Source organism: Quercus suber, unplaced genomic scaffold (assembly GCF_002906115.3).
Source record: "Quercus suber isolate HL8 unplaced genomic scaffold, Cork oak 2.0 scaffold_446, whole genome shotgun sequence".
Classification (NCBI taxonomy): Eukaryota; Viridiplantae; Streptophyta; class Magnoliopsida; order Fagales; family Fagaceae; genus Quercus; species Quercus suber.
Window position 1 is genome coordinate 94411 of NW_027069897.1, and position 27754 is coordinate 122164.

General features: G+C 34.8%; 2 protein-coding genes across 3 annotated transcripts in view; both read left to right on the forward strand.

Moving 5' to 3' along the window:
- LOC111997392 (plastid-lipid-associated protein, chloroplastic) overlaps positions 1–16642 on the forward strand; it is a 41533-nt gene extending 24891 nt beyond the window's left edge. Inside the window, 2 exon segments of the mRNA XM_024029476.2 lie at positions 15749–15944; positions 16228–16642. Of these exon segments, the coding sequence (XP_023885244.2) occupies positions 15749–15944; positions 16228–16545 (514 nt within the window). The 3' untranslated portion in view covers positions 16546–16642.
- Positions 16643–17722: 1080 nt separating this feature from the next.
- LOC112028788 (ankyrin repeat-containing protein ITN1) lies at positions 17723–22054 on the forward strand. 2 transcript variants are annotated; one of them, XM_024061480.2, is made up of 6 exons: positions 17724–18333; positions 18457–18606; positions 18700–18834; positions 19569–19613; positions 19897–20372; positions 21271–22054. In XM_024061480.2, exons 1-6 carry the CDS (start codon positions 17763–17765, stop codon positions 21910–21912), a joined length of 2019 nt encoding a protein of 672 aa, XP_023917248.2. In that variant the 5' UTR covers positions 17724–17762; the 3' UTR covers positions 21913–22054. The 2 variants fall into 2 exon arrangements, with proteins under 2 accessions (XP_065618263.1, XP_023917248.2); XM_065762191.1 differs by lacking the exon at positions 19569–19613 and having other exon boundaries at positions 17723–18333.
- The last annotated feature ends 5700 nt before the right edge of the window (positions 22055–27754 follow it).

Below are 27754 nucleotides of genomic sequence, written 5' to 3' on the forward strand. Positions count from 1 at the left end.
AACCTAAATAAAACTTTGTTAAAGAATATATCAACCGAGTTGTCTATCCTATTTATGTTATTTTGGCAAGAAAAGATAAAGATAAGGGAAAAGATATTGATGATTTGTTTTATATTTTATCTTAATTGCTTAATGATAAGGAAAAATGGTTAAAATTGTCAATCTATAAAAAATACAATTTCCTTTAAGCTTGGGAATCTGGATTCCCACCTGTTTTAAAAGGAGTCCACATTCCTACTGAGAGGGATTTAGGGGGGGAATCCAGAATCTCCTGGCATCTGATTCCCTAACGTGATTTACAACAAAACATGAGAATCTTTAAACATTCCTAGGAATCCTAAAACATTACTTTGTACCAAACGCCACATAAGTATTCACATATTAGAGTAAGCTTATATATAGAGGTAGAGTTCCATTTGATATAGAATTTAAATCCTATTGAAATTAAAATTTTTTAATTTAATCAATGTGTTTGTTGCTATCCCATAAAAAAAGAATAAAAAAAAGGTCATATATGTATAAGTATATATGTATACTCCTTCATTATATATACAATTTTAAGGAGAAGATGTTGACTTTAAACTCAAATCCTTAGGAGTATTACGTTATTTACAATTTTTTTTTTTTAATTTTATCCCAAAAAAAAAAAAAAAAGATTGGTAAATTGGTATGAACAAATAACGTTGCTGTTTTTCTTATATAAAAAAAAACGTTGCTATTCTTTTTGTTTCTTATGACTGTGTAGTAATATATTTTAAGTAAAAATAAATAGTATCAAATAAATTAACAATAAAAAGATTAGATGAAGAATTTGAATTATAATCAAATTAAGATTTTATTAACTTAAAAATTATAGGAGAAGAAGATAAGAACAAAAATTTATATATATATATATATTTTTTTTTTTTTTAAATCTAAAAAAATTCTTGCAATTTGATGAAGCCACTTAGTGTAACCATAACTTCTAAGCCCAACTTCTATAGTGAAGCCACTTGGCATGACCATGGCTTCTGAGCTCACTTTTTATTATATTGTATATGATATAATATATATATATATATATATTCTCACACAATAAGGTAGGGAATTTTATTTAATGGGACACAGCATAATGCCATTGAATCAAAAGGTTCTTGAAAATAAATTTACAAGTTGAAAATATAAATGATTTCAGGTCCTCCCCATTTGAATCCAATTGGATAGAGTTTTTATTTTATTTTTTTCTTCATGAAAAAGATCCCAATGTTCAAGATTTGGGCTATTTAGGGTGTTTCCTAATTTACTAGCAAAAAAACAGAGCCCAAAAATAATCTTATGGGAAAGAATATATTTCCTATCAATAAAAATGGGTTACTAGAATTACCTGTCCAAAGATATAGAAGTGGAGCGCATTGGGTAGCCCATGACTGTTATGGGTTCGTTTTGTTCTTCCTTGGCCAAAGATTATTAGGCCTTAAACTTTAAAATGTAATTTGTACAGCCCAGGCTCGCTATTTCGTGTCAAGTGTTTTTTGCTTGCCCATGACAAACCAATCACAATACTGATTAGAGCGCACACACACTGTTATCAATTTTGCCGTTCAATATACATAGCACATAATCAATGAATGAATGATCAAAATACAAATGACCATGCTTATCTAAGTTTAATCCCAATTCACTTTTTGTTATCTATCATGTTATGAGCTTGCTTATCATTTAGCTCGTTGAGCGTGTATTTCTCTAACTTGGGGTCCCTGACAAGGTGGTACATAAACCAGTATCGAAACGCTAACGTTTCATACCGGTTTAAATACCAGCCGTGCCGACCATACTGGCTGATTTCGGGCAATACCGGGCGTATCGGTTGATATAGTAAAAAATCTTTTTTTTTTGTAATTTTTGAATTTTTTTAAGGGCAGAATGGTAACTTGTATCAACTTATTAGTATTATTTGTTTTCTTAATATGCAATAAATAATTAAGCTTTCTATTTTTATATTGTGTTTTTTTTTTCTTTTAATTGATGCTAAAGTCTAAAATCATGAATAATTTGTCCTGAATTGATGTAATGTTTTATGGTAAACTTTATATTTATTATAACACACACACACACACACATATTTATTTATAAATATAAAAAATAACGGTAAACCTGAAATGGTACATTAGTATTAATTGGCATCGAAATATATTGTTCTACTAGTCAAATTGGTACAGCTTCCAGTACGAGATTGACTCCCTTGGTCCCTAATCCATCTCTTCCATCTTTGCGTAGGAAATTTATTAGATACACTGAGAGTATACTTCCTCTTTCTCACATGGGGATGGGTCTCATGGTGGGTGGGACCCACCCTTATATGAAAGGGAGGGAATATATTGCCATACTACATAATAATAACCATTTTTTTCGTGAGTCTTTTATAAGGAAGTTGATGAATCAGTTCTCTTTCTTTGTCTCTACTTTTTTTTTTTTTTGGGAGTCTGGGCCTTCTTACTTAATCTCGGTTTAATGCCCTTCCTTGATTGCATTTTTTAGAAGACTAAAACAAAATTAAATGCACTGTAACCACTTTAAACATTTTTTTCCCACTCCTATGTAACACTTTTTGTTTTCTTTTCTAAGTTCACTCCTATGTAACCATTTTTTTTCCTAGGGAATACAGCGATGTAACTCTAGATTCTAGAATTGGGAACTAAAAAAAAAAAAAAAACTGTTCCTAGAGGCACAACCCATGTGTTCCAAATAATATAAAATACACAAATTAAATCAATTCAGCAAACATAGTGCTTACAAGTTACAGTTGACTCAGAAAATTTTAAGGTCCAGAATATTGTCCTGTTTGTTGAGCCATTGGCTACAGCTTCAATTAGTACCAATGCCAAGTTTAAAGTTCGAAGTCCAAAGGCTGTGCTGGTTTTAAATTCGTTTCTTTTAATGTTATCCTTTCTCAATAATCAATTACTAATTATGCCTACAAGTCCAGCAGTTAAATCTTTTATTCCCTTTTTGAATGTTACTGGGTTATTTTGAGATTGTTTAGGACTGTTTTTCTAAGTTTTCCAATGGCTTTTAATGGGTTTTTCAGTGGGTTTGTAAAGACATTTTTCTGAGATTTTGGATTGTGTTGGTTTTTTGGTGGTGTTTGGCTGGTTTTTGGAGGCTATTTTCTGGGTTTTTGACTGACTTTCTTGTAAGGTTTTTGGTATTTTTTTGGGGCCAAGAATTTGGTTATGCCTAGAAGAGAGAATCAATTTGTTGCATTCACCCTATGCCAGTGGCAGAGCTAGAATTTGAGTTGAGTGAGGGCAAAATTTATATATGATATATGCACTTACAATAAGGGTGGTAAATGGGCAGGCTGGGTCATAAATGGGTTGGGTGTGTAATTATCCATTTATCCATTTATGACCTATTTATATATAAATTAATTATCCATTACCCGTCCAACCCATTTAATTAGTAATCTACTCATTTAATCCAATATGACCCAAATACTTATAAAACTAGTTGAATATCCTGTTGATTTCAAAAATTACCAAAATAAGCTCACTCCCTCACTTGAGCTAGCTAATTCCACAAAAGAGTCAAACTTGAAACTTTTTGTTGAGGCTGAAAATTGATCATAGTCTAAGGCCCAAAGAAATAGCACATTGGGCCAATTTCATGGAAATGAAGCTAGAGGAAAAAAAAAAAAAAAGGGGCTGGGCTCACGTAATGAAGAAAAGAGATAAAAAAGAAGAAAAGGGTGGGAGGTCCAAAGGATTGGGATCCAAAGACCCATGGAAGAACAGAATTTAAAATACATAAAGCAAAAGAAAGGCCCAACCGGCCAGGATCAATAAACCAAAAGGAGCCCAATAAGAAGAGCTGGGTTAGGATCCCAGAAGTCACTAGAGTCCGGAGATCCCTGGGACGTGCAACATGGTATAAGTAAGATTGAAGCAGGTTCAAAAGAGGATAAAAGACAAAGAGCATGCGGGTCTCATGCGCCCAGACATAGAATGGGATCAGAAAGTACAAAAGCAAAACATGCATGAATGAAGGAGTTGTGCCCTAAGGTCCCCAGAATGGGAAAACCATAAAAGGAGGTAACTAGAAGGGAGCTTTCAACCTAGCAGTAAAAGATTCCAATTATTCGAGAAAATGACAAAGATGGAGTGCAACCAAAAGCTAGAAGGGTGAAAGAAAGGGCCAAATGGCTGAAGATCAGCAACCTGAGGGGAGCTTGAAATAGAAAATCAGCTATGGGGCTTTCAACTTGGTCGCACCAAAAGGAAGAAGTTATGAGAAAAAAAGGAAATGACCGGCCTCTAAGCAAACTGACACAGCACGAACTCTGAGGGGCAAAAGGGAGAAATCACTGGTACTGAACCCTAGAGCTGCACTATAAAAGAAGGGGGAAATCCTTGCTAAAGGGCATTTAGATTTCGATTCATTGATTTTTTTATTCGGGCATTCATCGCCATTTTTCTGGATTTCTAGAAAGGACATAGAGTCATAGAAAGAACTTTGTAAAATTCAAGGAAAACAGAGGAATTGCTCCCGGTATCCCAGAGATAGCTAATATAGCACATACTCGAATTCAAAAAATTCAAACTTTGCAAGTCTTGGAAGCTTGAATAGCTATCAAAGTTTGTAATTTTTGAACTTAGTTAAACCTTGTATCACGTCTTAGTGAGCACTGTAATCATTACTAAAGAAAATTAATAAAATGCCTCTCATTGATTCGAGGATCCCTAACCCTTTTTTTTACTATATCTTTATTGCTGTGCATTTCCTTGCCGTTTAAACTGTCATTCAATATAGATATTTTCGCTTGTTAGTTTAATTGTGTTGTAAGAAGCTTGATTTGTGCACCACTTGGTTCTTCAACAGCCTTTTAGCTGCGGTGAACCAAGTCCAGTCCACCAAAAAGAATTATTTGGCCCAGGATCTTTGGGCCACGATGTTGAGAAAAAAAGGCACTCTCACACTTTCTTTCCTAAAGCTTTCTCAGCCACCAAACAGTCACCAAAGCTTTCTCGGCCATGGAAGACAATCACGAAGCTTTCGAATCCAATACCAATGAAGTTACCACTGGCAAAGACCATGGCTGGCAAAAGGTCACGTATGCGAAGCATCAGAGGAAAGCCAAGCCAAATTCTTCCGATTTCGCCTCCAACAAAATTGTTTCCAACGGAGCTGTTCCCGACACCGACAACGTTTTCTGGTCTCTGGAGCAGCAATCGGCGATCCGCCGCCTCCAAATTGTCGAGGCCCAGTGATCCATTGTTGCTGTGGATGCAGATATCGATGCTCCGACAACGAGTACGATAGTAGCGATGAGGAGAACGAGCGCACGTGGTGGAGAATGGGAAGGCTGAGGAGGCCAAGAAAGTGAAGCTGAAGAAGCCAAAGGTTTCGGTCTTCGATGCAGCCGCGAAGATCAACGCCGACGATCTCTCAGCTTTTCGCGTCAATATATCAGAGAGTATGAGCTTTTCAATTTCAAAGTTCATACATTTTTATTTTATTTTATTATTCCTTATTCATGTGAATGTGTAGTGAGAGAGGGATTTGGTTTGATCTATTTGATTTTGGATTTCCAATCAATGTTTGGTTCCCGAGAAAACTAAGAAAAAAAAATAGAATCTTGAATATTATTATGTTTAATTTTTTTGATGTTAAGGTTCCCCAGAAACCTAAGGAAAAGGAAAGGTAATGGAATATTGAATATTATACTGTTTAGTGGGTATTGTTTTGTGGGGTTTATTTAATTTTAAATTTTAGATGGGTTTAGTGGGTATTAGTGGATTTATCCATTTAGATCCATCTAATTAAATAACCAAATGGGTCTTTACCCATTTAACCCAAATATTCAAATGGGTTGGGTTAAGACTTATCCAAATAAGGTGGGTAATGGGCAGGCTCATGGATATGGATAAAAATTGCCACCCCTACTTACACACATTATGCGAAAATATAATATTTAAGACCAATTTGAAAAATTAAAAGCTATTCCTTTAAATACTAAGTGATATTTAATGTAACTATAACCAAAAAAAAAATCTACAAAAAAATGCTTATTCATAATATTGTATTTATCTATTGAGATATTTCTCACATGAATGATCTATTTTTTAATTTTTTTTTTTTTAAGAGCTAAAACTCAAGTTATGAATGAAACTATTAATAGTTAGATAAGTACTAAGTGTAATATATGTGAATTTCTATTATTTTGGTTAATGTGGACCCATAAAAAGTTCAAATTATAATATGGTAGGGACAAACTAAAAAAATTCAATACAAGGCATGCTAGTGGAGGACTTAAGGTTTCTCAATGGTTTGTTTAGAAGTTGTGCTCTGTTTCAAGACCAAAGAAACAGAGTGACATTTAATAAACCCAAAAACAAAAAGTAGGCAGGGGTATTTAATAAGTATTAGCTGTAATAACTAAGGTATTTTTTGGGCTGGCTAGGTGGGGCAATTGCCCCCCCTCGACCCCCTAGCTCCGCCTTTGCCCTATGCATTGGATTTGGATAAGCGTTCCTAGGCCACCATGAGATAAAAATCTCCATAGTTTGTAACTTTGTTGCATGAAAATATTTCACACCCCAAACCCAAAAGGATCCAAAGTATGAAAAATACATCCCAAAGGTATTTGTAGATTTTTCATTTTTTTTAAAAAAATTTTTGACAATTCAATCCAAACAATTTATTCCAAGTACCAACATCAAGAATTTTCATGATAATTTTATTAAAGATACTCCCAAAGTAAGTCAGAACTCTATGAAATAATTACAAGGACTATTGGCCGCAAAAGAAGGGAGGTATAAATAAATATAATTATAAATCATTAACTTGTCCCATCAATGGAAATAAAAATCATCACCACTATTAGATACAAAAGAATCAGTCAAGCCTACTTTACGATGTACATCATCTAAAGATCATAATCACAAAAGTCTAGCCTCCATCAGTAGTTAGTATAACTACTGTTAGCCACAAAAACTTGTCTCAAAATGATCGTTTCCTACTCTAAAAAAATTTGTAAAAGAATGGGATGAAATAGAGCCCAATAAGTAGCACAATTAATTTCATGATGATGAATAGTTTACAAAGCATGTTAGTTTAAGAATTTCTAACATGAATATTACAAGATCATTTTAAATAATAATACGACAAGAATGATCAAATAATGAAACACAGCTTCTCAAAATAAATACCATGAAAATTTATATTATAATCTATGAGCACTAACAATATAATTCCAAAGCCATAAAATCTAACATAAGGCAAATTATCACAAATATACCACACTATCACATCGATTAGTTAGGGGATCCACCCATTCACAATTGATATGATATTATCCTTTTTGATATGTAGTCTTTTAGCCCCATGGGCAGCAGCCTCACCCATACCCTCAAGTTTTTGTGTTTCTCCCCATGGGTAGTAGGGAGAACGCGTCGAATAGAACCTCTTTTGCATGTGGTCTTTTGGCCCTATGGATAGCAGCTTCACCCACACACAATCAAGGAACCTTTTTCCCCATGGACAGCAAGGAAGAACATGTCATTCAAAGTGAAAGGGTACTAACCTAAATTTGATTCCGTTGTCACAAAGACTGTAGAAATCAAATCGAATGATCACCGGAAAATCACACAGGGCATAGGTTCAAAACAACATAAAGCTCATAGGTTACATTTACTTTCAAATGTATAGTTTAAATCTAGGTAGTTTTAGAAAAACTTTAAACAACCAAAACTTCTACAAAGTTTGTAAGGTTTCCAAATTCATTCCTTGTCAACAAGAATTTCTATCAATATCCCAAATAATGCAAGACAAGATAAGCACCTTTAAATTTTCCAATATACCAAAAAATCCATGAATTCCTTATCAAATGTTAAATTAAAGATGCTCATATTTTTCATGTCAACAATTCATACATTTCTCCATATGCAATATTAAACATGATGCGCTTTTTATATATAATCATATAATAGGATCACAATACAACACTTTTTAAGAAAACATAATCCCACAAATAATTTTCCAAAATGTGTTTGACCCAAAACAACGTTTACGCAATATGGTTATTTTTCAAAAATCCCATTAAAAAGCAACTTACCTTGCAACCCACAAAATGCCTAATTCTCCAAGCTCCAAATGAGATTAGCTAGAACCTAAACAATACTAAGCTAACCAATCAAGATAAGCATAAAACTTGAAATTGCATCTAGTTACGAAATAGGAATTGCCAAATAAGCAATTAATTAGGCAAGTCTAGCATTTAACCTCACAAATAATGTATTCAACTTCCAAAATTTGTCAACAATTTAATTTAAAAGGCATATACTCCAATTTATAAACTCAAGTCATTCAAGGTATTCTCTCTAACATCAAAATCTCAAAATTTTATAAGTAGTTCCTACAAGAATTGCACATATCATCAAGAGATCCATGACACCAAAATCACAATATCCTCCAAGACAAACAATTTGAAACTAGCTCCAAATAAACCACAAAAATTATATTTACCATCTATTTCACATTAGAAAGCCAAAACCTCCAAATCTTCACCATAACAAAACTTAGATAGCCACCATTTGTAAAAATCATAAACTCACTCATCAAATAAATCCATCAAGTCAAACCCATACACATAATCACAAGAATATCACTTCTAAAGCTTAGATTAAAAGAACCTCAAGCAAAAGTATAAAAACCCACAAAAAAAAAAAATTAGGAATTTTTACCTCAAATAAAAGAGATGAACATGCAAAGGTTCCTAAGAACTTTTTTCGGTGATCTTACTGGAAAAATGATGGTGGAGATGGTGGTGAGAAGTGGGTACCAGTGGGAGAATGAAGGAGTGTGAGAGAGGAGTGTTTGTTGTGTTTGTGAGAAAATGAAAAAGTAAAAGTGGAGAGGACCACTAAGTTGACCGGCCAAGATAGTGAGAGTGTGAGATGATTTTCTTATGGTGGGAAGCATATGGGGTGAGTGGGTCACGTGGGGTCTCAAAAATCTGGCCCCCCCCCCCCCCTCTTTAATAAAGGGTTGAGATGTTACAAAATATCCCTGAGATATTCTAGAACTTTAGGCACGCGGCTTTATCATAGGCTACCACATGGCATGCTCTTGCCAAATTACATTAATATATCTCTTGGACATTCTAGAACCTTGGACACTTGGCCTCATCATAGGTTGCCACATGGCATGATCTTGACATTTTAGAACCTTGGAAACTTGGCCTCATCATAAGTTATCATACGACATGATTTTGGCAAATTGCATGAAAATATCTCTTGAACGTTCTAGAACCTTGGACACTTGGCCTTATCATAGGCTGCTACATGGCAGGATCTTGACAATTACATGAAAATATCTCTTGAAAATTCTAAAATCTTGGACACTTGGCCTCATCATAGGCTACCACATGGCATAGTCTTGGCAAATTGTATGAAAATATCTCTTGGACATTCTAAAACCTTGGACACTTGGGCTCATCATAGGCCGCCACGCGGCATGATCTTGGAAAATTTCACTAACAAGATCACAACAATTCAAATGTGTATTCATACAACAATTAATTGAAAATTAGCATAACATGAAAAAAGAATACTCTCTCGGTCCCACTTTGTGTTGTCCTCTATTCTATTTTGGGATGTTCTAAAATATTGTCCTGTCTCTAAAAATAAAAGTCATTAATTTACTAATGTTCTTATTATACCCCTATTAATTTACTAATTAAATTTTTTGATAAATTTATTTAAGGTTAGTTTTGGAAACTTATACATTTTTAAAAGGTAGACAAAAATGAATGATGTTTCATTGAAAAGTTTGACTTTTCAAACATGACAAATAAAATGCGACGGAGGGAGTATGATTTTGATTGAATTTGGACACGCTCAATTAAATGAAAAATGAATTTCCAAGGAACACACACTTCTTCTATAAAAATTTTTGGGACCAATTCAATTAAATGTGGCAATTCAATTGCAAATAATTGGACCCAAAGAATGCAATGACACGCGTTCCCTGAAAAATCAAGTAATTTTGAAAATTAAAATTTGACTTTCTAGCGTGTATTCAAATCAAATAAAGGGCAATTTAAGGGAAAGTAACACAAGTTTCAATGCAATAATGCACATTTTCCATGAAAGATTCAATGGAACAATTTTCATGTTTTCATAGTAATTCACCCGATTCAGGCATGACTTCTGTTCAAGGACAATCAATTTGTACGGGATTTTATGGTCTTTAACTTAAACTTGGTTAATCCCATAAAATTGATTGAAATCAATAAAAAAAAAACCCAGTTTAACTATTAAATTCACCAAATCCTTAATTTTAAGCTCACTTTTTCATCAAATTTTAGGGTCAGACAAAATACAATATCGAAGTCCTAATAAAAAAGATTTTTTTTTTAAGAGGAAGAAAATCAGATAGCTAGATGGAGTGATGGACCAGGCCATCTCCTTATTCTGGGCTAATGACCCACTTAGGAAGTAAAGAGATAATATGTCACATCAGCATTACAAAAAGCTGCCCAATGTCTAAGATTCTGGGCTATGTAGGGTGTTTTCCTAATTTACGTAGCAAAAACCCCAGAGCCCAAAAATAATCTTATGGGAAAGAATATGATTTCCTATCCAATAAAATATGGGTTACTAGAATTACTCGTCCGAAAGATATAGAAGTGGAGCTGCATTGGGTGTTAGCCCATGACTGTTATGGGCTTCGCTTTTGTTCTTCCTTATGGCCGAAAGATTATTATTGGCTTTAGACTTTAAAATGTAATTTACTGACGCCCAGGCTCCGCTTTATTTCGGTGTCAAAGTTTTTTTAGTTTTTTTCTTTGCCCATGTCACAACCCAATCACAATCATTGATTAGAGCGCACACACACTGTTATCAATTTTGCCGTTCAAATCCCAGTAGCATAATCATAATCAATGAATGAATGATCAAAATACAATGAAGGGTCCTTTCATTTATAGTCGGCTTTATTTTCCTCCAATGCCTCCACATCCACGTGTTGAACCCATGGACAACCTCTGTGTCCCCAAGTGATTTGCGTGCGCGCGTTTCTTTTCTAGCAACATTGTTGCCAAAACTAGGTAGGCGGTATGGTTGCCCGGTATGAGAAAGTATACCCTGGTATGAGATAATGCTTTCTCACAAGACCCAACTGTTGTGAGACTTAACTGTTACGAGAGGAATGACATGTATACCGAAACATAATATAATTTTTTCACAAGCTGGAGGGATGTATATATTAACTCTACTCTCTGTTCTTAACTCTTAGTTAATTGTTCTCTCTCAAGCAACGAAAAACCCAAAATCAACGCTGAAAAAATGGCCTTTGTGTCACAGTTAAGCCAATTCACTCTCTTAGTGGTCACTCCACAAACCCAGTTCACTCCCAGAGCTTCAGTTTTTGCACCAAATTTTGTTAAAATCGGAGTGAAACGGGTCGAGAAAACCCGGATTTGGACCGGGAGAGGCCGAGTTTTCGGGTCGGAGCGGGGAGGGAAGAGGAGTTGGGTCTTGAGAGGGAAGAGGTGCTCGCAGTGGCAGTGGTGGAGGTAGAGGAGGAGGTGAAGACGGTGGAGCCAAGCGAGATCGATAGGCTAAAGAAGGCTTTGGTGACCTAGAAAGCATGGACGCGGCTGGGAGGGTGCCGCACTCGAGTCCGATGCGGCCTGACGCGAGACGCGGTGTCCGACGCGGTTGACCGCGAGTCGGTGCCATGTCTAGGTTTTTTTTTTTTTTTTTTTTCTCGGATCTGCACCGACTCGGCTCGATTCACGCCGACGCGGTTGGATTCGGCCAGAATCGGGCCATATCGACCGTATTGGTTCGTATCGGCCGGTGATCGATACTGCCGATACGGTCGAAACATGCCGGAAACGGCCGAAACAGGCCGATATCGGCCTTGAAACTCGCCGGAGCAGCCAAAATTCTGACCTCAGAGGTTCTTCTTTCTTTGTTTTGTGAATCAAGGCATAGCAATGTGTTTTTTAAGAATGTTTTAATAGTAAAAATATATAGAAAATATAAATAAAAATATTTTTAATAATTTTTTAATCGCCAAGTCCCGCCGCACCCGCACCCTACTTTCTCAAAAATTGCCTAGTCCCGCACCCGCACCCGAGTCCCGAAACGCACTCGTACTTCATAGTTGGTGACCTCGTTTCACGGGACTAACCGAGGGCTAAGAGCGACGAGCAAGAGAAGAGCCAAGATTATCGAGCTTATCACGTAGCTGGAGGCGAAAAATCCCACCCTGCACCCACTGAGGCCTTGACTCTTCTCAATGGGAAATGGATTCTTGCGCAAGTGTTTGTTTACACTGTTCGAACTCTCAGGATTACTTGCTTTAATATTATCATATATTAACATGTGCACCAAAAGCTTAAAAGTGATAGGAAATTTTGAAACCTGTTTAATTAAATCTTAGTAGAGAAGTAACTTGCTTGCTTGGTTCAATTGGTGTTTTTCTCCTTTGGAAATGGAAAATTTCATAAAATTTTAGGAGTTCTAGACCAGATAGTAAGAAAGGGGATAATATCATTCGATGAATCTCGTTTGGAAACTAAGAAATTTTTTTGTTGGTGGAGTGGTGTATTTCACAAGTCACAACATTTTTACCAAAAAAAAAAAAAAATGAGGTGTTAGTCTAACCTAAGCTAAAATAAAATAAGAAGGATTATACCCGGTTCCAACATAACTGAAAACAAGGTTGTTCTGAAAATGTTTTGAGATTTTTGTTGTGCCTATAAAATTTCTCTATATTATAGTAGTTGCTTAGTAAGATTCTTGTAGAGTAAGAATATTTTTGCAGAAAGCATTCCAGTAGGTGTTCCTGATTCAACTGGCAATATGAGATTGTATTTGTGTCTTGCAGTCATGGTTTTCAGACCCAGACCGTTCATTGAACCGTAAAAGAGAGAGGTTCAAGATTTTTAAGGTTGAACCGAGGTCGAACCGGGGTCGAACCGTAATGACGTCATAATTAATTTAATAATTAATTTAATATAAATTAATATATTAAATTAATATAAATAGAAAATTTAACTAAAATAATCCAATTAAATATAAATATCTATATTTCAAATGTATATTTTCATATCATAACTTTTACAAGACAAATAAGAAATATAAAATCCTAAGCAAATTTAAATATAATATCTATTTATTTATTTATTTATATATTGATTAGTTAAACTTGTAATAATAATATTAATTATATAAGAATTAGAAAGGCACTCAAATAAAATAAAATAAATTATTTAATAATTTTAAATTGAAATAATTATTATATACTTAACTGTAAATATTAATTAAAATTAGAGCAATAATAGTACCATAACATTTTATACAAATTTTGCCACGATTTGCCATGTGAGTGATAGAGATATAAACTCATAATTTTTTTTTTCATTACTCATACTTTACCATGTGTCAAATTATAGCAAAAAATTGTGTAAAATATTGTGATACTACATTACTCTTCAAAGAATAATACTAGATATACAAATTATCTTACAAAAGTTTTTACAAACTACTGATGTGGTGAGTGATTATAAGTAAATAAAAATTTGATATTAATGGTGGGCCTAAATGTGATACAAATTCTTTAATTGGATTGTTAATCAATGCCTTACAGCACTCGTTAACATGACTCTTTATAAAAATATTGTAAAGAACATTACTCTTCTTAAAAATACTTAAAATATTTAATACAACCAACCATACATGTCACATCATGCTGAAGCAGATGAAAAAAACTTGAATCTAATGGCTGAAATTTTTTGCTTTTATTAAAAAATAAAATGCTTTCATCATTCCAATGTTAGCCACGTGAGAGATGCATATCACATCATGCTGGCAGCCGAAAAAAATATCTCAATTGAATGGTTGAAGTTTTTTGCTTTTATTAAAAATTTAAAACCTTCCATCATTCCAATGTTAGCCACGTGAGGGACTTTGGAATTCAAAACTCAAAAGGAGTAACAAAGTAACAAGAAAGAAAGAGAACACATTGATAGCACTGATAGCAGATTAGCAGTAGTATTCAGCGAAAAAGAGTGATCTCCACCGTCAACGGAAAAAAGAAAGAGAAGAAGAAAAAAAAAAAGAAAAAGAAAGAAGAAGAAGCAGCAGCAGACGACGAAGGCGTGATCGGCGAATGTGTTGGCAGTCTACTGGCTGCTGCTTCAACTGGGCGCAGACTCTGTTTAGTTGTGTTCTTTTTCTTCCTTTTTTTTTTTTTTTTTTTTGAGGAACTTGTCTTCTTCTTCTTTGGTTCTTTTTTTTTTTTTTTTCCCTTACAAATCCTTTTGTTCAAGATCTGAAATTATCAGATCTCCTTCTGATCTTTGTTCTTCTTCATGTTCTTTCATTTCTTCTAGATCTGATCATAACTTCATACTAGTGTCTGGGCCAAAAATCACCGGAAAAGTTGAAACAAAAGGAAACCGTTCGAACCTCAAAAACCGGTCACGGTTCACAGAACCGGGCGGTCGGACCGCGGTCCGTGCGGGTCTCTGCTTTTTGTGCATGAAACGGTTTTTCACCCTAAACAGACCGTAAAACTGAACGGTTCGAGGTTTTTTCGGTCGGACCGTACGGTCCGGTCCGGATCTGAAAACCATGCTTGCAGTTTGATCTTTTACACCTTGATTAATGCCAATGGGCTCTAGTTAAAAGGCACTCACGATCAAATAATGATTAAATCATTAAATTCATAATTTTTTAATAGCTTAAGTTTTTGGGGGTAATAAGTAATTTAGTGAAAACAAAGATATAAACAATGAGATTTGAAAAAAATATGTTCGGATGACATAGCTGAGACAAGAGCCGCATTCTCTACTACAGTGAAACTAAAGCGACTCACTAAAGGCAAAATTTATGAAGTTTTGACAAGACATCCATTTGAACCACATTTGTTTAAGGTAGAAAAGACTTTGAAAAAAAAAAAAAAAAAAAAGAGACAAGACATCCGTTTGTACTACAATTTTTTAATGTAGAATAGACTTCTTAGATGTACTTGTTAGTGTTAGAAGACAGACAGGAATCCAACTCTAGGCTGTTTGTGACTTGTGATAATCAAGTTGCTTTGTAATTTGGTTTGGCCCCCTTCATGGAATTCAAACATCCACCAAAGCTAAATTCCACAGGACTTGGGTTGTGTACAAACTTTGTAGCCAGGATCAAAATGATCAACCCAAGAATGGTGCATCTTTACACTCATCTAGTTCTTGTTATGTGAGGCATGCATACTTGCATAGAGGTCTCTAGATCTGGTAATGTTTTTACATATGGCATTTTGCTATTTTTACATTATAGGTCTAACATAGATAATTAATTTAAAGCAAAACCTAAAAAATTCTATTCGGCCAAGGGCCTTGTAGCCGAATAGGCACCATATGCTTTGTAGTTATACTTGGAAGTTGATGTATAGCAACAATTAATATTAAAAGGGTTTGAAAGGTCCGGAATACAGGGTTAGTAATATATTGTAATTATCTCTCAAAAAAAAAAAAAAAAAAACAATTTGGTATGACGTTTTTGCTTAATGTGTTAGCTATTTGCTGAGAAATGCTTTGTAGTTATCCTTGGAAGTTGATGTATAGCAACAATTAATATTGGAAATATATCATGAAACAGCAAGATTTTTTTTTTTTTTTCCCTCATAAGAGTTCTAATGTTTCTTCTTCTAGTACTCATGAGGATAGTCATGTACATGGTGAATTTGAATTTTGTGTGTGGAGCAGGTACACATCTCTTGTAGGTTTATTCCCATTGTTGTCGAGGGGTGCACTGCCCTTAGTGACGGTAGAAGAAATATCACAGATAATTGACTCAGAAAATGTTACGGTTCAGAATATTGTCCAGTTTGCCGGGCCATTGGCTACAACTTCAATTAGTGCCAGTGCCAAGTTTGAAGTCCGAAGTCCAAAGAGTGTGCAGGTTTTATTTTCGTTTCTTTTAATGTTATCCTTTCTCATCAATCACTAACTTCAAGTCCAGCAATCTAAAGTTATAGATTATTTCTTGCATATATGGTTCAAATCTCTGTTAAGGACCACACATTAAAGGGTGCAAATCAAAATTATATTCCAAGTACCTTCTGCATTCAGAGATTCCCTTTGGCCATGTTGTTCTATGATTCTATCACACCTTAGAGAACTTTGAAGCTTTGGATTTGGCCCTAAATTAGCCCTTTCCTTTTTTTTCCCCTCCCTCTATTCAGATCAAATTTGAAGAAGGTATCATTATTGGGACTCCCCAATTAACTGACTCCTTAGTGATACCTGAAAATGTGGAAATTCTGGGGCAAAAGATTGACCTTACACCCTTCAAGGGCTTACTCAACTCTGTTCAAGACACAGCTTCATCTGTTGCGAAGACCATTTCCAGCCAGCCACCATTGAAGTTCTTTTTCTCAAACAGCAATACTGAATCATGGTTACTTACCACATACCTTGATGAAGAACTTCGAATTTCAATGGAAGATGGTGGCAGTGTGTTTTTTCTCATCAAGGAAGGCAGCTCCCTCTTGACAGCCTGAGCAAACTAAAATTTTCTTTTATTATTTCTTATAAGGATACTGCCTCAACAAAGACATTTTATTTAATAAATCTTTGGCGATGAATGTAAGCTAGATCTCTGATATGGTGTTTGTAAAGATATGGAAGAGCATATCCATAACTTAAATTGGTTGTCTATCTTAGGTCATTTTAACGGCATGTACACTCTCTGCTAACATATGATTTTTCTTGACCCTAAAGCATTGTTCTGCATTTGATGGGATTCAATTACATATTTGCTATTTTTTTTTTTAATTTTTTCTTTAATTCTATGATTTTGTAAAAACTACTATTTTATTGACATTGGGATTAAGGGTGTACAAAAAACGGCCCTAACTTCCTGACCACACCTAAACCGACTGTTAAATGTGGTCACTACACCACAAACCATGGTGGAGGTGCAAAAACTAGGTGTGGTTTTGTTTTTAGAGAACTGCACTTCATCGCACCTAATAATACTATATTATTTTTATTTTATATATTTAATATATCTTTTTTAATAATTAGAAATTACTTAAAAACTTTTACAACTAAAAACCCTTTTTACAACTAAAATCCCATCGGCCTATTCTAAATCAGCCCAAAACAATGGAAAAAAAAAAAGAAAAAAAAAGAAAGAAAGATACGGAGTATTTGGGCAAGTCCAAACTAGCCCAAAATGGGAATAAAAGGTCCAGCACCGCATAGACAAAACTGCATTGAATTCTAAAACGGTACCAAATCCCAAGGTGACCAATCAGTTTATAGTGGGGGGCACCGAATCGCATAGTATATATTCCTCGGGGTGTTTTCCTTTTGACCAAAAAAAAAAAAAAAATTCCTCGGGGTGTGATGATAAATATGATTATTAAAGGCTACACAATTACACACTTATGATCATTTAGTCAGTACTAAAGAAATCAATAAAAATAATCGTATCAATACACAATAGATTTTGACTCTATAAGAACATTACTATGAACTCTTTTGAAAAATTGAAACTGAACTCCATCTTTTCTTACAGGAAAACCAAGATAATTCATTGAAAATTGGTCGGGCAAAGCTGGAAACAGAAAAAAGGAAAAGAAAAATTACTGCCTAGAACCCTTTTCTTTATTGTTATAATGGATGGTTACCTTTGTTAGTCGAGCAAGCAAAGTAGTAGATACCAGTAACTTTCTTTAAATTGTGAGCAGTCTGTGGAACAAAGCAGGATTGCATGCATTGTCTGATGGAGAGAGAAATGGAGAGAGACATAGACATGGAGAGGGAGAGAGAGATGGATAATTTGGAAATATTGATGGAACCTTATGGATTATTCATGGAAAAAAATTGGGAAGCAGTGAAGAAATACTTCACGGAGAAAGATAGTCCATACCTGGATTCTTCTCTAACAGTCACCAAGGACACTGCACTTCATATTGCTGTTTTCAGCAAAAACAAGGAATTGTTGGAGATTTTAATAAAGCATGGGAGATGGAGAGGAGAGAAGAGGGAAGGTGGCTGGAATATATGGGGAAACACACCACTTCATGAAGCGGCAGCAACTGGAGACAAAGAAATGGCACGAATCTTATTGAAATTTGACAAAAGCCAACTTGGTCATAAAAACAATTTTGGTGAAACTCCTTTGTTTAGAGCCGCTGCATTTGGCAGGACAGACATGGTTGAGTTTTTTATTGGGAATGTTATCGAAGATATTGACAGGGAAAGCAGCATAATGGAAAAGCACCGCAGGCGAAAAGATTCCACATCCATTCTTCATATAGCTATCCTTGGCATCCACTTTGGTAAGACTTAATTTCTCTCTTTCGTTTCATGTTAAATAATACTCTCTCTCTCTCTCTTTTTTTTTTTTTTTTTTTTTTAAACCTCAAAGTTTTCTCCCTGATCTCTCTCTCAATTATTTACAGATACAGCTTTGGTGTTACTAAAGTGGGATTTTTCACTTCGAGACTTGAGGGATGAACATGGCACGACATGTTTTCAACTGCTAGCTAACATGCCGTCTGCTTTCAAGAGTGGACACCCCATGAGCGTATTGGAGGGGCTACTCTATCTTTGTATGCCTCACAAAATATGTTACCAGCTTGAAAAATTTATTACATTTCTCACTCTGTACATAATAGCTAACTAAACCTGCATCTCCAATACAGGCCTTCCAGATGATGATGGCCTTCACGATGACAAAGATAATGGAACTTTGATTACTTCAAGTGGAAGAGCAGATCTTGAGCTTGGCCGTGGCTGGAGTTGTCCCCGCAAATTTTGCTACTTAGGTGATCGTATAGGTAATATATATAGGAACTGACTTGGGTCTAGTGCATTGGAGCATTGAATTTGTTGAGATGTTGACACATGTCAAATGTTTGCCACTTGTCAGCATCCTAATAGGTCCAGTGTTCCTCTGCACTGGTCCCAATCCTTATAATGTATATGCTGGAGAAACTTTGCTCTAAAAGTGCTTTTCATTCCTTTGAAAAAAAATCTCTTTATTTGAATAAATTCATTTCATGTTTTAGATTAAATTTTATAAAGAGTTGGGTTAATAGATGCCCTTAAGACATTTGATAATGAATCATTTTAGAAAAGTTTTGAGTATGTGTGTGTCTCTCTAATATTTAGACCGTGTGTAAACCTACCTTTAAATACAGAAATAGCACACTTATATAGTATGCAGACCCAAGACCCTAATGCCATAGAACTGCCCAAATGGCAACAGCAAGTCTCAAAATGAGCAGAAATGAACGCACCTACAATTGAGTCTGACCAAGCTGAGATTTCGGAAGTCATCAAAATCTTGCAAAAAAAGTATGATAAGAAGTTCGGAAATTGGGCCTTGTTTTTTTTTTCAAAATACAAGATAATGTTTCTTCGATGAAACACAAACCATGCGTCTGATGCCATACTGTTCTACATTTCTATTTATTTTAATTAGAGCATTTATAAATTTCTGCTCCTCTTTTTAATTTTTAATCCAATATATAAATATTTCTTTGATGACCTGAGTCACACTAATTTGCAGCCATGTCAAGGATATACTATACTGTTTGGAGTTGCATAGCCCAAGGTACAACCCATTTTATTTATTTATTTTTAAAGACACATATTCATTACACTGTTGTATAGTGTATTATTGCCACTCTTGGTGCAAATCAAAATTTTGATACCAGTTTAAATGTATAAATTACTAATCACTAGTGTCAATCAACATGTAAAAATTGGTGGCATTGTAATCGTAAGTCTATTAAATCTATTATATTTGCTTCTGTCAAAATGGTATATTAGAATAGATGTTTAATGGTTTTTGTGGAAAGCTAGTCTCATCTTGCTCTCTCATGTGATGTTAATAGGATTTCCAGAAGTTAGAAGACTTTGGGACATAAAAATACAGCAAAAGAGAGTGCTGAGGCTTGCTACAATTCTAGCTCAAACGGACAAGTCATGGTTGGGTACAATCGAGGACAAAGAGGAAGCGAAAGAAGATGGGCTGCATTCCCGTCCTACTTTATCTTCTGAGACTCCACTAATTTCAGCAGCAAGAAATGGGATCACAGAGATTGTAGAGGTTATTCTTAAACGGTTTCCACAGGCAATTGAGCATAGAAATGACCGACTTGAGAACATACTTCACATTGCAGCAAGATATCGAAGGAAAGAAATCTTGGATCTTCTACAATATTTGCATGTTCCAACGCTGAGGCTTAAGAGGTTGATCAACGTCGATCTTGACACCATTTTGCATCAAGCTGCATACTTGGGTGAGCATCGGTTGAGGGATAGGCCTGGGGAAGCCCTCCGCATGCAGTCAGAGATTCAATGGTTCAAGGTGCTTATTTTGCCTGCATTTCCCTAGCTCATTCCTTCCAAACTGAATATCTTTATTATATTGTGTCTATAAATTATACATAAGAGGAAAAAGTACCGTATGTATCATCATATTTAACCACCATCTCACAATGGGGTGGATCCATCAGCATGGAACCCATTCATACATGAGAGGGTGGTTTACATATGAATGATACGAATAGGAGACATTTATATAAGCATACATAACAGGACTACTAGTACATAAGTACATCACATGTAACACAACATTGTAGATATGTAGTAAAATCTAAGACATTGTGCTACTTTAGTGAACCTAGATAGGAATAGGATATGATCTGGACCTTGGGCCCTTGGATCCTGGAGCTTATATTCTAATAATCTTTACAATTTTGATTTTCTTCCCTTCACTAATTATCTAATTTTGGGTTTTCTTTAGTGTCTGCTTAAATATATTTTTCTCAAGTAGGGGAATTTACAATTTTACAAGTAGATGCATTACAACTTGACTTTAAAACTTGATTTGATATAAAGCATGTGAAATATGTTCATTTATTGGACTATATTCTAAATGGGAAAAACTTATGTATGGTGTTTCTAATTATATTCAACTATGTGATTACATTGAGTAATGCAATTGAAATAATGTTATCTTTTCTTAAGATTATTTAATTCAACCATATAGATTATTAGCCAATGCAATCACATGTTTGAATTAAATTAGGCAACTTAAGGTAAAATATCTATAAAACTACATCTAAGTTTTACCCATTTTAAATTAGCTCATCTTCTTTTGGAGCAAGAAGCATAACTTTGTTTTGGGAGATTGAGATGTAGGATGAACTTATTACTTATTGTCACCCAAATTGCATAAAAATAATAGTTTTCAATCAATGCAGCGAGTGCAGAAACTTGTACCTCCACATTTCATCAAAAACCGAAATGTTAAAGGTCAGACTGCTGAAGAATTGTTCACCATCCAACATAAGAAACTGGTGGAAGATGGCCAAGAATGGCTAATGCGAACAGCAAAGGCATGCACTATAGTTGCTGTCCTTATAGCCACCGTTGCTTTTACCTGTGCCTACACCATCCCTGGCGGTTCCAACTCAAGAACAGGACATCCGTTGCTCCAAAAAGAAACTCCGTTTCGCATTTTCACAATCTCAGACACGGTATCACTCTGTTTCTCACTGACTTCTGTGGTCGTGTTCCTCTCCATTATGACATCAAGAATGCATGAAAGGGACTTCAGGAGGTCTCTTCCATTGAAGCTAGGCTTGGGACTGACTACATTGTTCTTTGCCGTGGCAGCCATGATGGTTGCTTTTGCTGCTACATTAGTGCTTATGATGCGACAGAGGCTACATTGGGCTGCAATTCCAATCTACACCATCACTTGTTGCCCAGTCACTGTTTTTATTGCGCTTCAGTTCCCTCTCTATCTCAACATTGCGTGGTTTACTTTTAGCGATGTGCTACAGAGTCTCAGTGACTCTCTTCCTCTTGGGAAATGTAAGATTTTGAGGTCTGTGGAGTAGCACTTGTGGTGATTATTTAGCTATCTAGGCTATGCCTAAAATGTCTTGTTTTTGAATAAGTTGACCATCACAACTTACTCGAGCGACAAAAGATGGTGAATAATAAAAGTCATGTCAATGATATTGACAACCTTTTTGAAAATGTTCGGATTTGTAGTTGTTGACTAATTTCATAACAAATTTCAATATAATTTTTGATCATAAACTCTCTTTGTATTCATATATTTATGTGGGTCTACATTTGTATTGGATTGGTGAAGTTAAGTATTGGAAGTGCTGAAATTTGAAGTTGGAAGGTGCAGTAGTTCTGTCATATGAAATTGAAGAAGAGAGGCAAACTAATAGTATGTTTGGATTGAGGGGGAGTGAGGAAGAGTAGAGTAGAGTAGAATTGACCCAAAATTAGCATATTTTCAACCAACTTTACTCTATTCTCCCTCTCTCCCCCGTCAATCCAAACGGTCCCTAAGAAGCAAAATCAGGATATGAAAATCTTTTAGAACAGAAACTTCACCCCTCTCTTGTACACACAAAATTATGAGAACTAGAGAAAATCAGTTACAAAACTTCTTTGTTGTTCCTTCCTTTTCCCCCACTATATAAAATCCCATTTCCCATGATTTTTAGACACCCAATATCCGTATGAAGAGCTAGAGAGAATCCATAAACTCTAGAGTTTAAACCCTTGTCAATCTCTCTCCCTTCTCCCTCTTTAATTGCCATACTGCACCTTCACACTGTTACTACCTTTAGAGTTTTGGTGCTAATTGGGGCATGAAAACCATTGGAGCAATCCTAGAATTACCGAGGAGACTTGGAGATTGCAATTGGAGGCTTAATTGTAAATTAGGAGACTAGTAAGAAGAAAGGATTCGAGGAATTGGTTGCTAGCAGGAGTCGGAGGCTCAAGTATATGGTTACTTCTTAGCTTGGAGGGTTTTGGAAGTAATATGCATTGCAACTATTCTCATTAGTGGATTGTTTGGTATTGTGACACCCTAAAGAGGTTTTTTCACGGTTCTCGGGTTTTTCTCTTTGTTAACGCTTTGGTGTTCTTGTGAGTGATTGATTTTTTGTGATTGGGATTGTTATTATGTTTATCCATGCATTCTTATGTCAATTGGTCTTAAATTCTATAATTAGCTTTAAAAATTGAGGTCTAAATATCGAAATGGAGTACAATTATTAGAAAATGATTGTCAACTACTTATTATAACTTGCCACTTAAATAAGTTGTAAAAAAAAAAAAAAATCTATGAAAAACTTATTGCAATTAGTCATAGAGTTTGTTTTATGTTGCTTGTTTGCATTTTGCTTTTGTTATTGATTAGGAAAACGTTTGACTCTAAACATATTTGAAACTATTTTGCTCCAGATGAATAAAGAAATCATCCAGGCGTAGTTTTAGTCATATAACTTTTTTAATGAATTATGTGATTTGTTTAAATAGTATATATGGATAGTTTTATAAATCATCGTATAATTGAGTTAAAAAACGCAAAAATTGATCACTGACTTAATGTGGTAACAAAAAAGCTAGCTATATATTTATATAAATACTTTCAAAGTCAATGTGTAGAGTGAGGAATCAAAAGTATTTAGCCAAATGGGTTACAAGATCATTAATTTTGCAGCACTAGGGAAGGAGTTCTACTATATCCTAAATTTGAGTCCAATTATAATTTGAATAAGCCAAGTTCAATGAGCATTAAATTCAATCCATGTATAATAAATCTCTAACATTCAAGGCTGCAATGTGATTGCTGAATTCTATCTATGAAGCAAGGGATTGATAGGGAAACTAAGGTAGCTAGGGAGCTGTGTTTTGATGGCTCTCTCTTATAATGTTTAGCCTAAAGTGACACTGTTCAGTAAAAGTCATGGTATGTATATCTTCAACACCTATTACAAAAATAAGTTTGAAATCTAACTTAACATACAGTTATCTCTCCTTGGCCACTCTAGAGCCTTGGATTCCTATAAGCCAATATCTTGGATTCCTATAAGACAGCGTAGGCATATAATTGGCGTGGCCTTCGAGTCTTTTGTTAGGGTCATAAGTGATTGTAATTGGTTAATTTTTTTTTTTTGATAAAATGCACTTTACTTATAATTGGGTAGATTTAAGATGTGTTTCATACTTCAAGAAACATGTTGTTCAAGTCAAGTATTAAAGACATGAAGATTGGTCCAAGAAGCAAGTGAAGAAAAGCTGTTCATTAAGTCTTGACAGATAATTCGATAGATGCCTGCTATCAAGACTTAATATGAGACTCGATAGATAGCTTGACAGCAGCTTGATCTATTGAGATATATGATTTTTAGTTTTCTAGACTTGAAATTCGGCTCAAGCTTAAGGATTTATTTAGGGTTTCTTTTCTCACAACCCTAGACATATATAAGGTTTATTTTAAAAGCCGTCACACATGGATACAGAGACCCACGGACTTATTTTCTTTGTGTGAAGCCATTGTGTTTGTATGCCATAGAGTTTTGTAACCAAGTGTTTCTTGATTTTCATTGTTGATGAAGTGAAGAATTTTGCAGCCAACAATATCTGTTCAAGTTGTTGGAATTAGTCACGTATTGGGATCCGCGTAAAGGGTTAGTCACAAATTGAAGGTTTGTGCATTAAAGGAAAGAAGGCTACTATAAGATCAATTCCAATTGGGTATTGGAGCAAAGGTTCAACTTGAGGTTGGTATTTTGGGATAAGGTTAGGGTAGTTGGTAAGATTCCTTATACTAGTAATCGCTTGATTGTTGATTAGTGGATTCTTGAGAGTGCTGACCTTAAGATCACTTGGTGGGGTTTTGCCTTGCGAGATTTTCCCCATTTGTCAACAAATTACTGTGTCTAATTTATTTTCTGCTACACTTAGTATTTTTGGTGATTTGTTGGTGTCAAGCTATCTTAACCACCCAACATCTTTGACTAAAACAATATGGCTTTTTTGCTTCAACCATGTACCCATCAAATCTTTGTCTAAAATGTAGAATCTTGTCATCATATAGAAATATCGATGTTTTCCATATGCTCTTTAGGCTAACAATTTTGAATGTTACAATGTACACTTCTACTTCACCATCTAAATAGATATTAGGCATGAATTTTTAGACTCTGCACTAAATAGCTATAGCTTTGGATTTATTGCGGTGTAACTTATTATTAGTTTTTTTCTAATATTTTAACAAGTTTTACCAAGAATTTTGTAACTTAGATGGTTAGCATCTCAATTTCTAATAGAGACATTTATGAATTAGATCCCCCAACTATTGATCTATTAAAAAAAATTTCAATAAATTTCCTTGTAAAAAATTGTAATCTTTAGTTATTTTATAGACAAAATAGAAAGATACTAAGAGTACTGTAGGGATTTCATCACACTATATATATGTGTGTGTGTGTGTGTGCGCGCGCGCGTGTGCGTGTATGTTCATAAATTGAAATTGCATGATATAGTGGTTAATATAGATAAACATGTTTCACACCTACTAAAAAATATCCTTCAATTATTTATTTATTTATTTTTTTTATATTCTTGATTGTGTGTTACTAATTTTCCCCCATTTTTGTTGGACATTGCTCCAATTGTTGCATGATATAGTGTTTCAATTGTTTCTCACATAAAAAGAAACTGTTTCTCATAAAAATCTTAGAAAAATGATATTAAAATTTCATTATGCTATAACAAAATAAATATATTTATTCTATTACACACACACACACACACACACACACATTACATGTGACTAAAAGGAGTTGAGAAATTTAAAGGATTAAGATTAGTTTTAGTGAATTCACAAATATTTAATTTTTTATGACTTTTGTGTCAATTGTTGTCAAAGCAACTAAACATGAGTAAGATTGTCATATACTAAATTTATTATTATTATTCCAACTAAAAATTATCTCTTATATAAGGTTTATAAAAATAATCGTATAAATTCATTTAATATAAATAATTAATGCATTACTATAGATAACTAACATATGCATTTACTTTATTGGCTAATTTAATGAACTAATACTTTAATATAAATGCAAAATTTGTTAATTTAGAAGACTAAATAAAGAGAACTTCAAGAAATGCGTCACATGGCACAACCCCACACTCTCCAACAAGAGATTTCTGCTTTTAATAGCCAAATTTCAACTTGGATGGTTTAAAATTTGAAAGTTTTGAGAGTATAGTGATGAATTTATTCTTTTTCCACGAATGCTTTGGTATGAAATTATCATTTCTGGTATTGATTGATTGGATTAAGTCTCACAAATGAATGTCTTCATCTCCTCCACTAAAACCTCTATGGGCTTATCTCAAACTTGAATATGTGCAGAAGAATGAACTTAGTCATCATATTTGCTAGATTATCTACAATTCCAATCTTCTAAAGAAGAATATCTTTCATATCAATAATTTCATGAACAAAGTGGAAGCCAGATCAACGTGCTTGGTCAGATATTGATGGACTTAGTTATTTACCAGATGAATGACTTTTTTTTTTTTTTTTGGGGAGAAAATACACAAAGGTGCTCCCAACGAATTCCCAAGACTTCAATAAATTCACTTAGCCAAATAGCCTTAATGGTTCACAATGCAACCCTAGATAGTAGTGTCACTGGCAGATGTAAGCAAAAAGCTCAGAGTTTTAGCCACCTATTATGATTGATGCATTATAAAAGTGGTGTCAATAGTGGTTAAGATCATAATAAACTAGGTTAGCAAATTGTGGAAAAATTGTGTCCATTTCATTGATCTTGCTATAGCTCTATGGGATCGGGGCATAGTAGATAGTTTGGATAGCATTGGATCATTGCTCCACTATTTCTAGGCCTTGTCCAAAGGTCAGTTTGGGTTGGGTTTGTGCCTAACCTGGAATCGACGCAACCACTTTTGGTGACAAGAAGTTTGACTTGTTGTCGACCACCGGAAACCACAGTTTAGTTTGGTTTTGTTGCAGGTGGACATCGTCGATTTCAATTAGAACCGATGGAGCAGCAATGGCGGTGAGAATTGTCCAGATCTTAATGAGATCTCATCGAGATTTGGCCGAGTCTCAACGGATCTCATCGAGATTTGGTCGGATCTCATCGAGAACTGGCTAGATCTTGACAGATATTGTTGAGACTTGGCTGGATCTCAAAGGATGTTGTCAAGATTTCACTGGATCTTGCTGAAACTACGTTTGAGAGAGGTGGAGGTTGGTCGGTTCGGTTGGATTTGTTTTTTCATGCGAAGACCCGCCAACTAACCTGCCGGTTACAGATTCTGAACTTGGAAATCAGCCGCCAATTGTCGCTAGTGTCAAGTTGGGTGGTTTGCGGTCTGGGTTGGGGCGGTTTGCATGGGTGGGTTGAGTGATGGGTCAAGATGGACAGCCTTAGCTAATTCCACGAGACCAAGACCCACTAGACTGTTAGGACAGCATTGGATCATTGCTACATTGAGGTTCCAGTAATGTATGATTCACTTTCTTACTTTCAAAAGTATTAAGCAAAGAATTATGCTAATACTTTCAAAAGTAACACAACACAATTCTCTGCTTGATACTTTAAAATTTTCTATTTTGAGAAGGAAATGCTTTTAATTCCAAAAGTAACACAACATAATTCTTTGTTCAATACTTTGAAATACTTTTTTTTTTTTTTTTTTTTTTTTTTTTTTTTTTTTTTTTTTTTTTTTTTTTTGAGAAGGTAATGCTTTTAATAAACATAATTCTTTGCTTAATACTTTTAAAAGTAAGAAAGTAAATTAGTGGAATCAATGCTGTCCAAATCTCCAGTGGGTTATGGTCCCATGGAACTATATATTCGCCAATGAGGGAGTCCTTGTAGCCAC

Bases quoted from the DNA above. Each gene is read 5' to 3' on its own strand.
- LOC112028788 (XM_024061480.2), top strand. From the start codon at position 17,763: ATGCATTGTCTGATGGAGAGAGAAATGGAGAGAGACATAGACATGGAG. The intron at 18,835-19,568 runs GTAATATATATA...ACTAATTTGCAG, and splicing joins CTACTTAGGTGATCGTATAG to CCATGTCAAGGATATACTAT. The intron at 19,614-19,896 runs GTACAACCCATT...TGATGTTAATAG, and splicing joins TTGGAGTTGCATAGCCCAAG to GATTTCCAGAAGTTAGAAGA.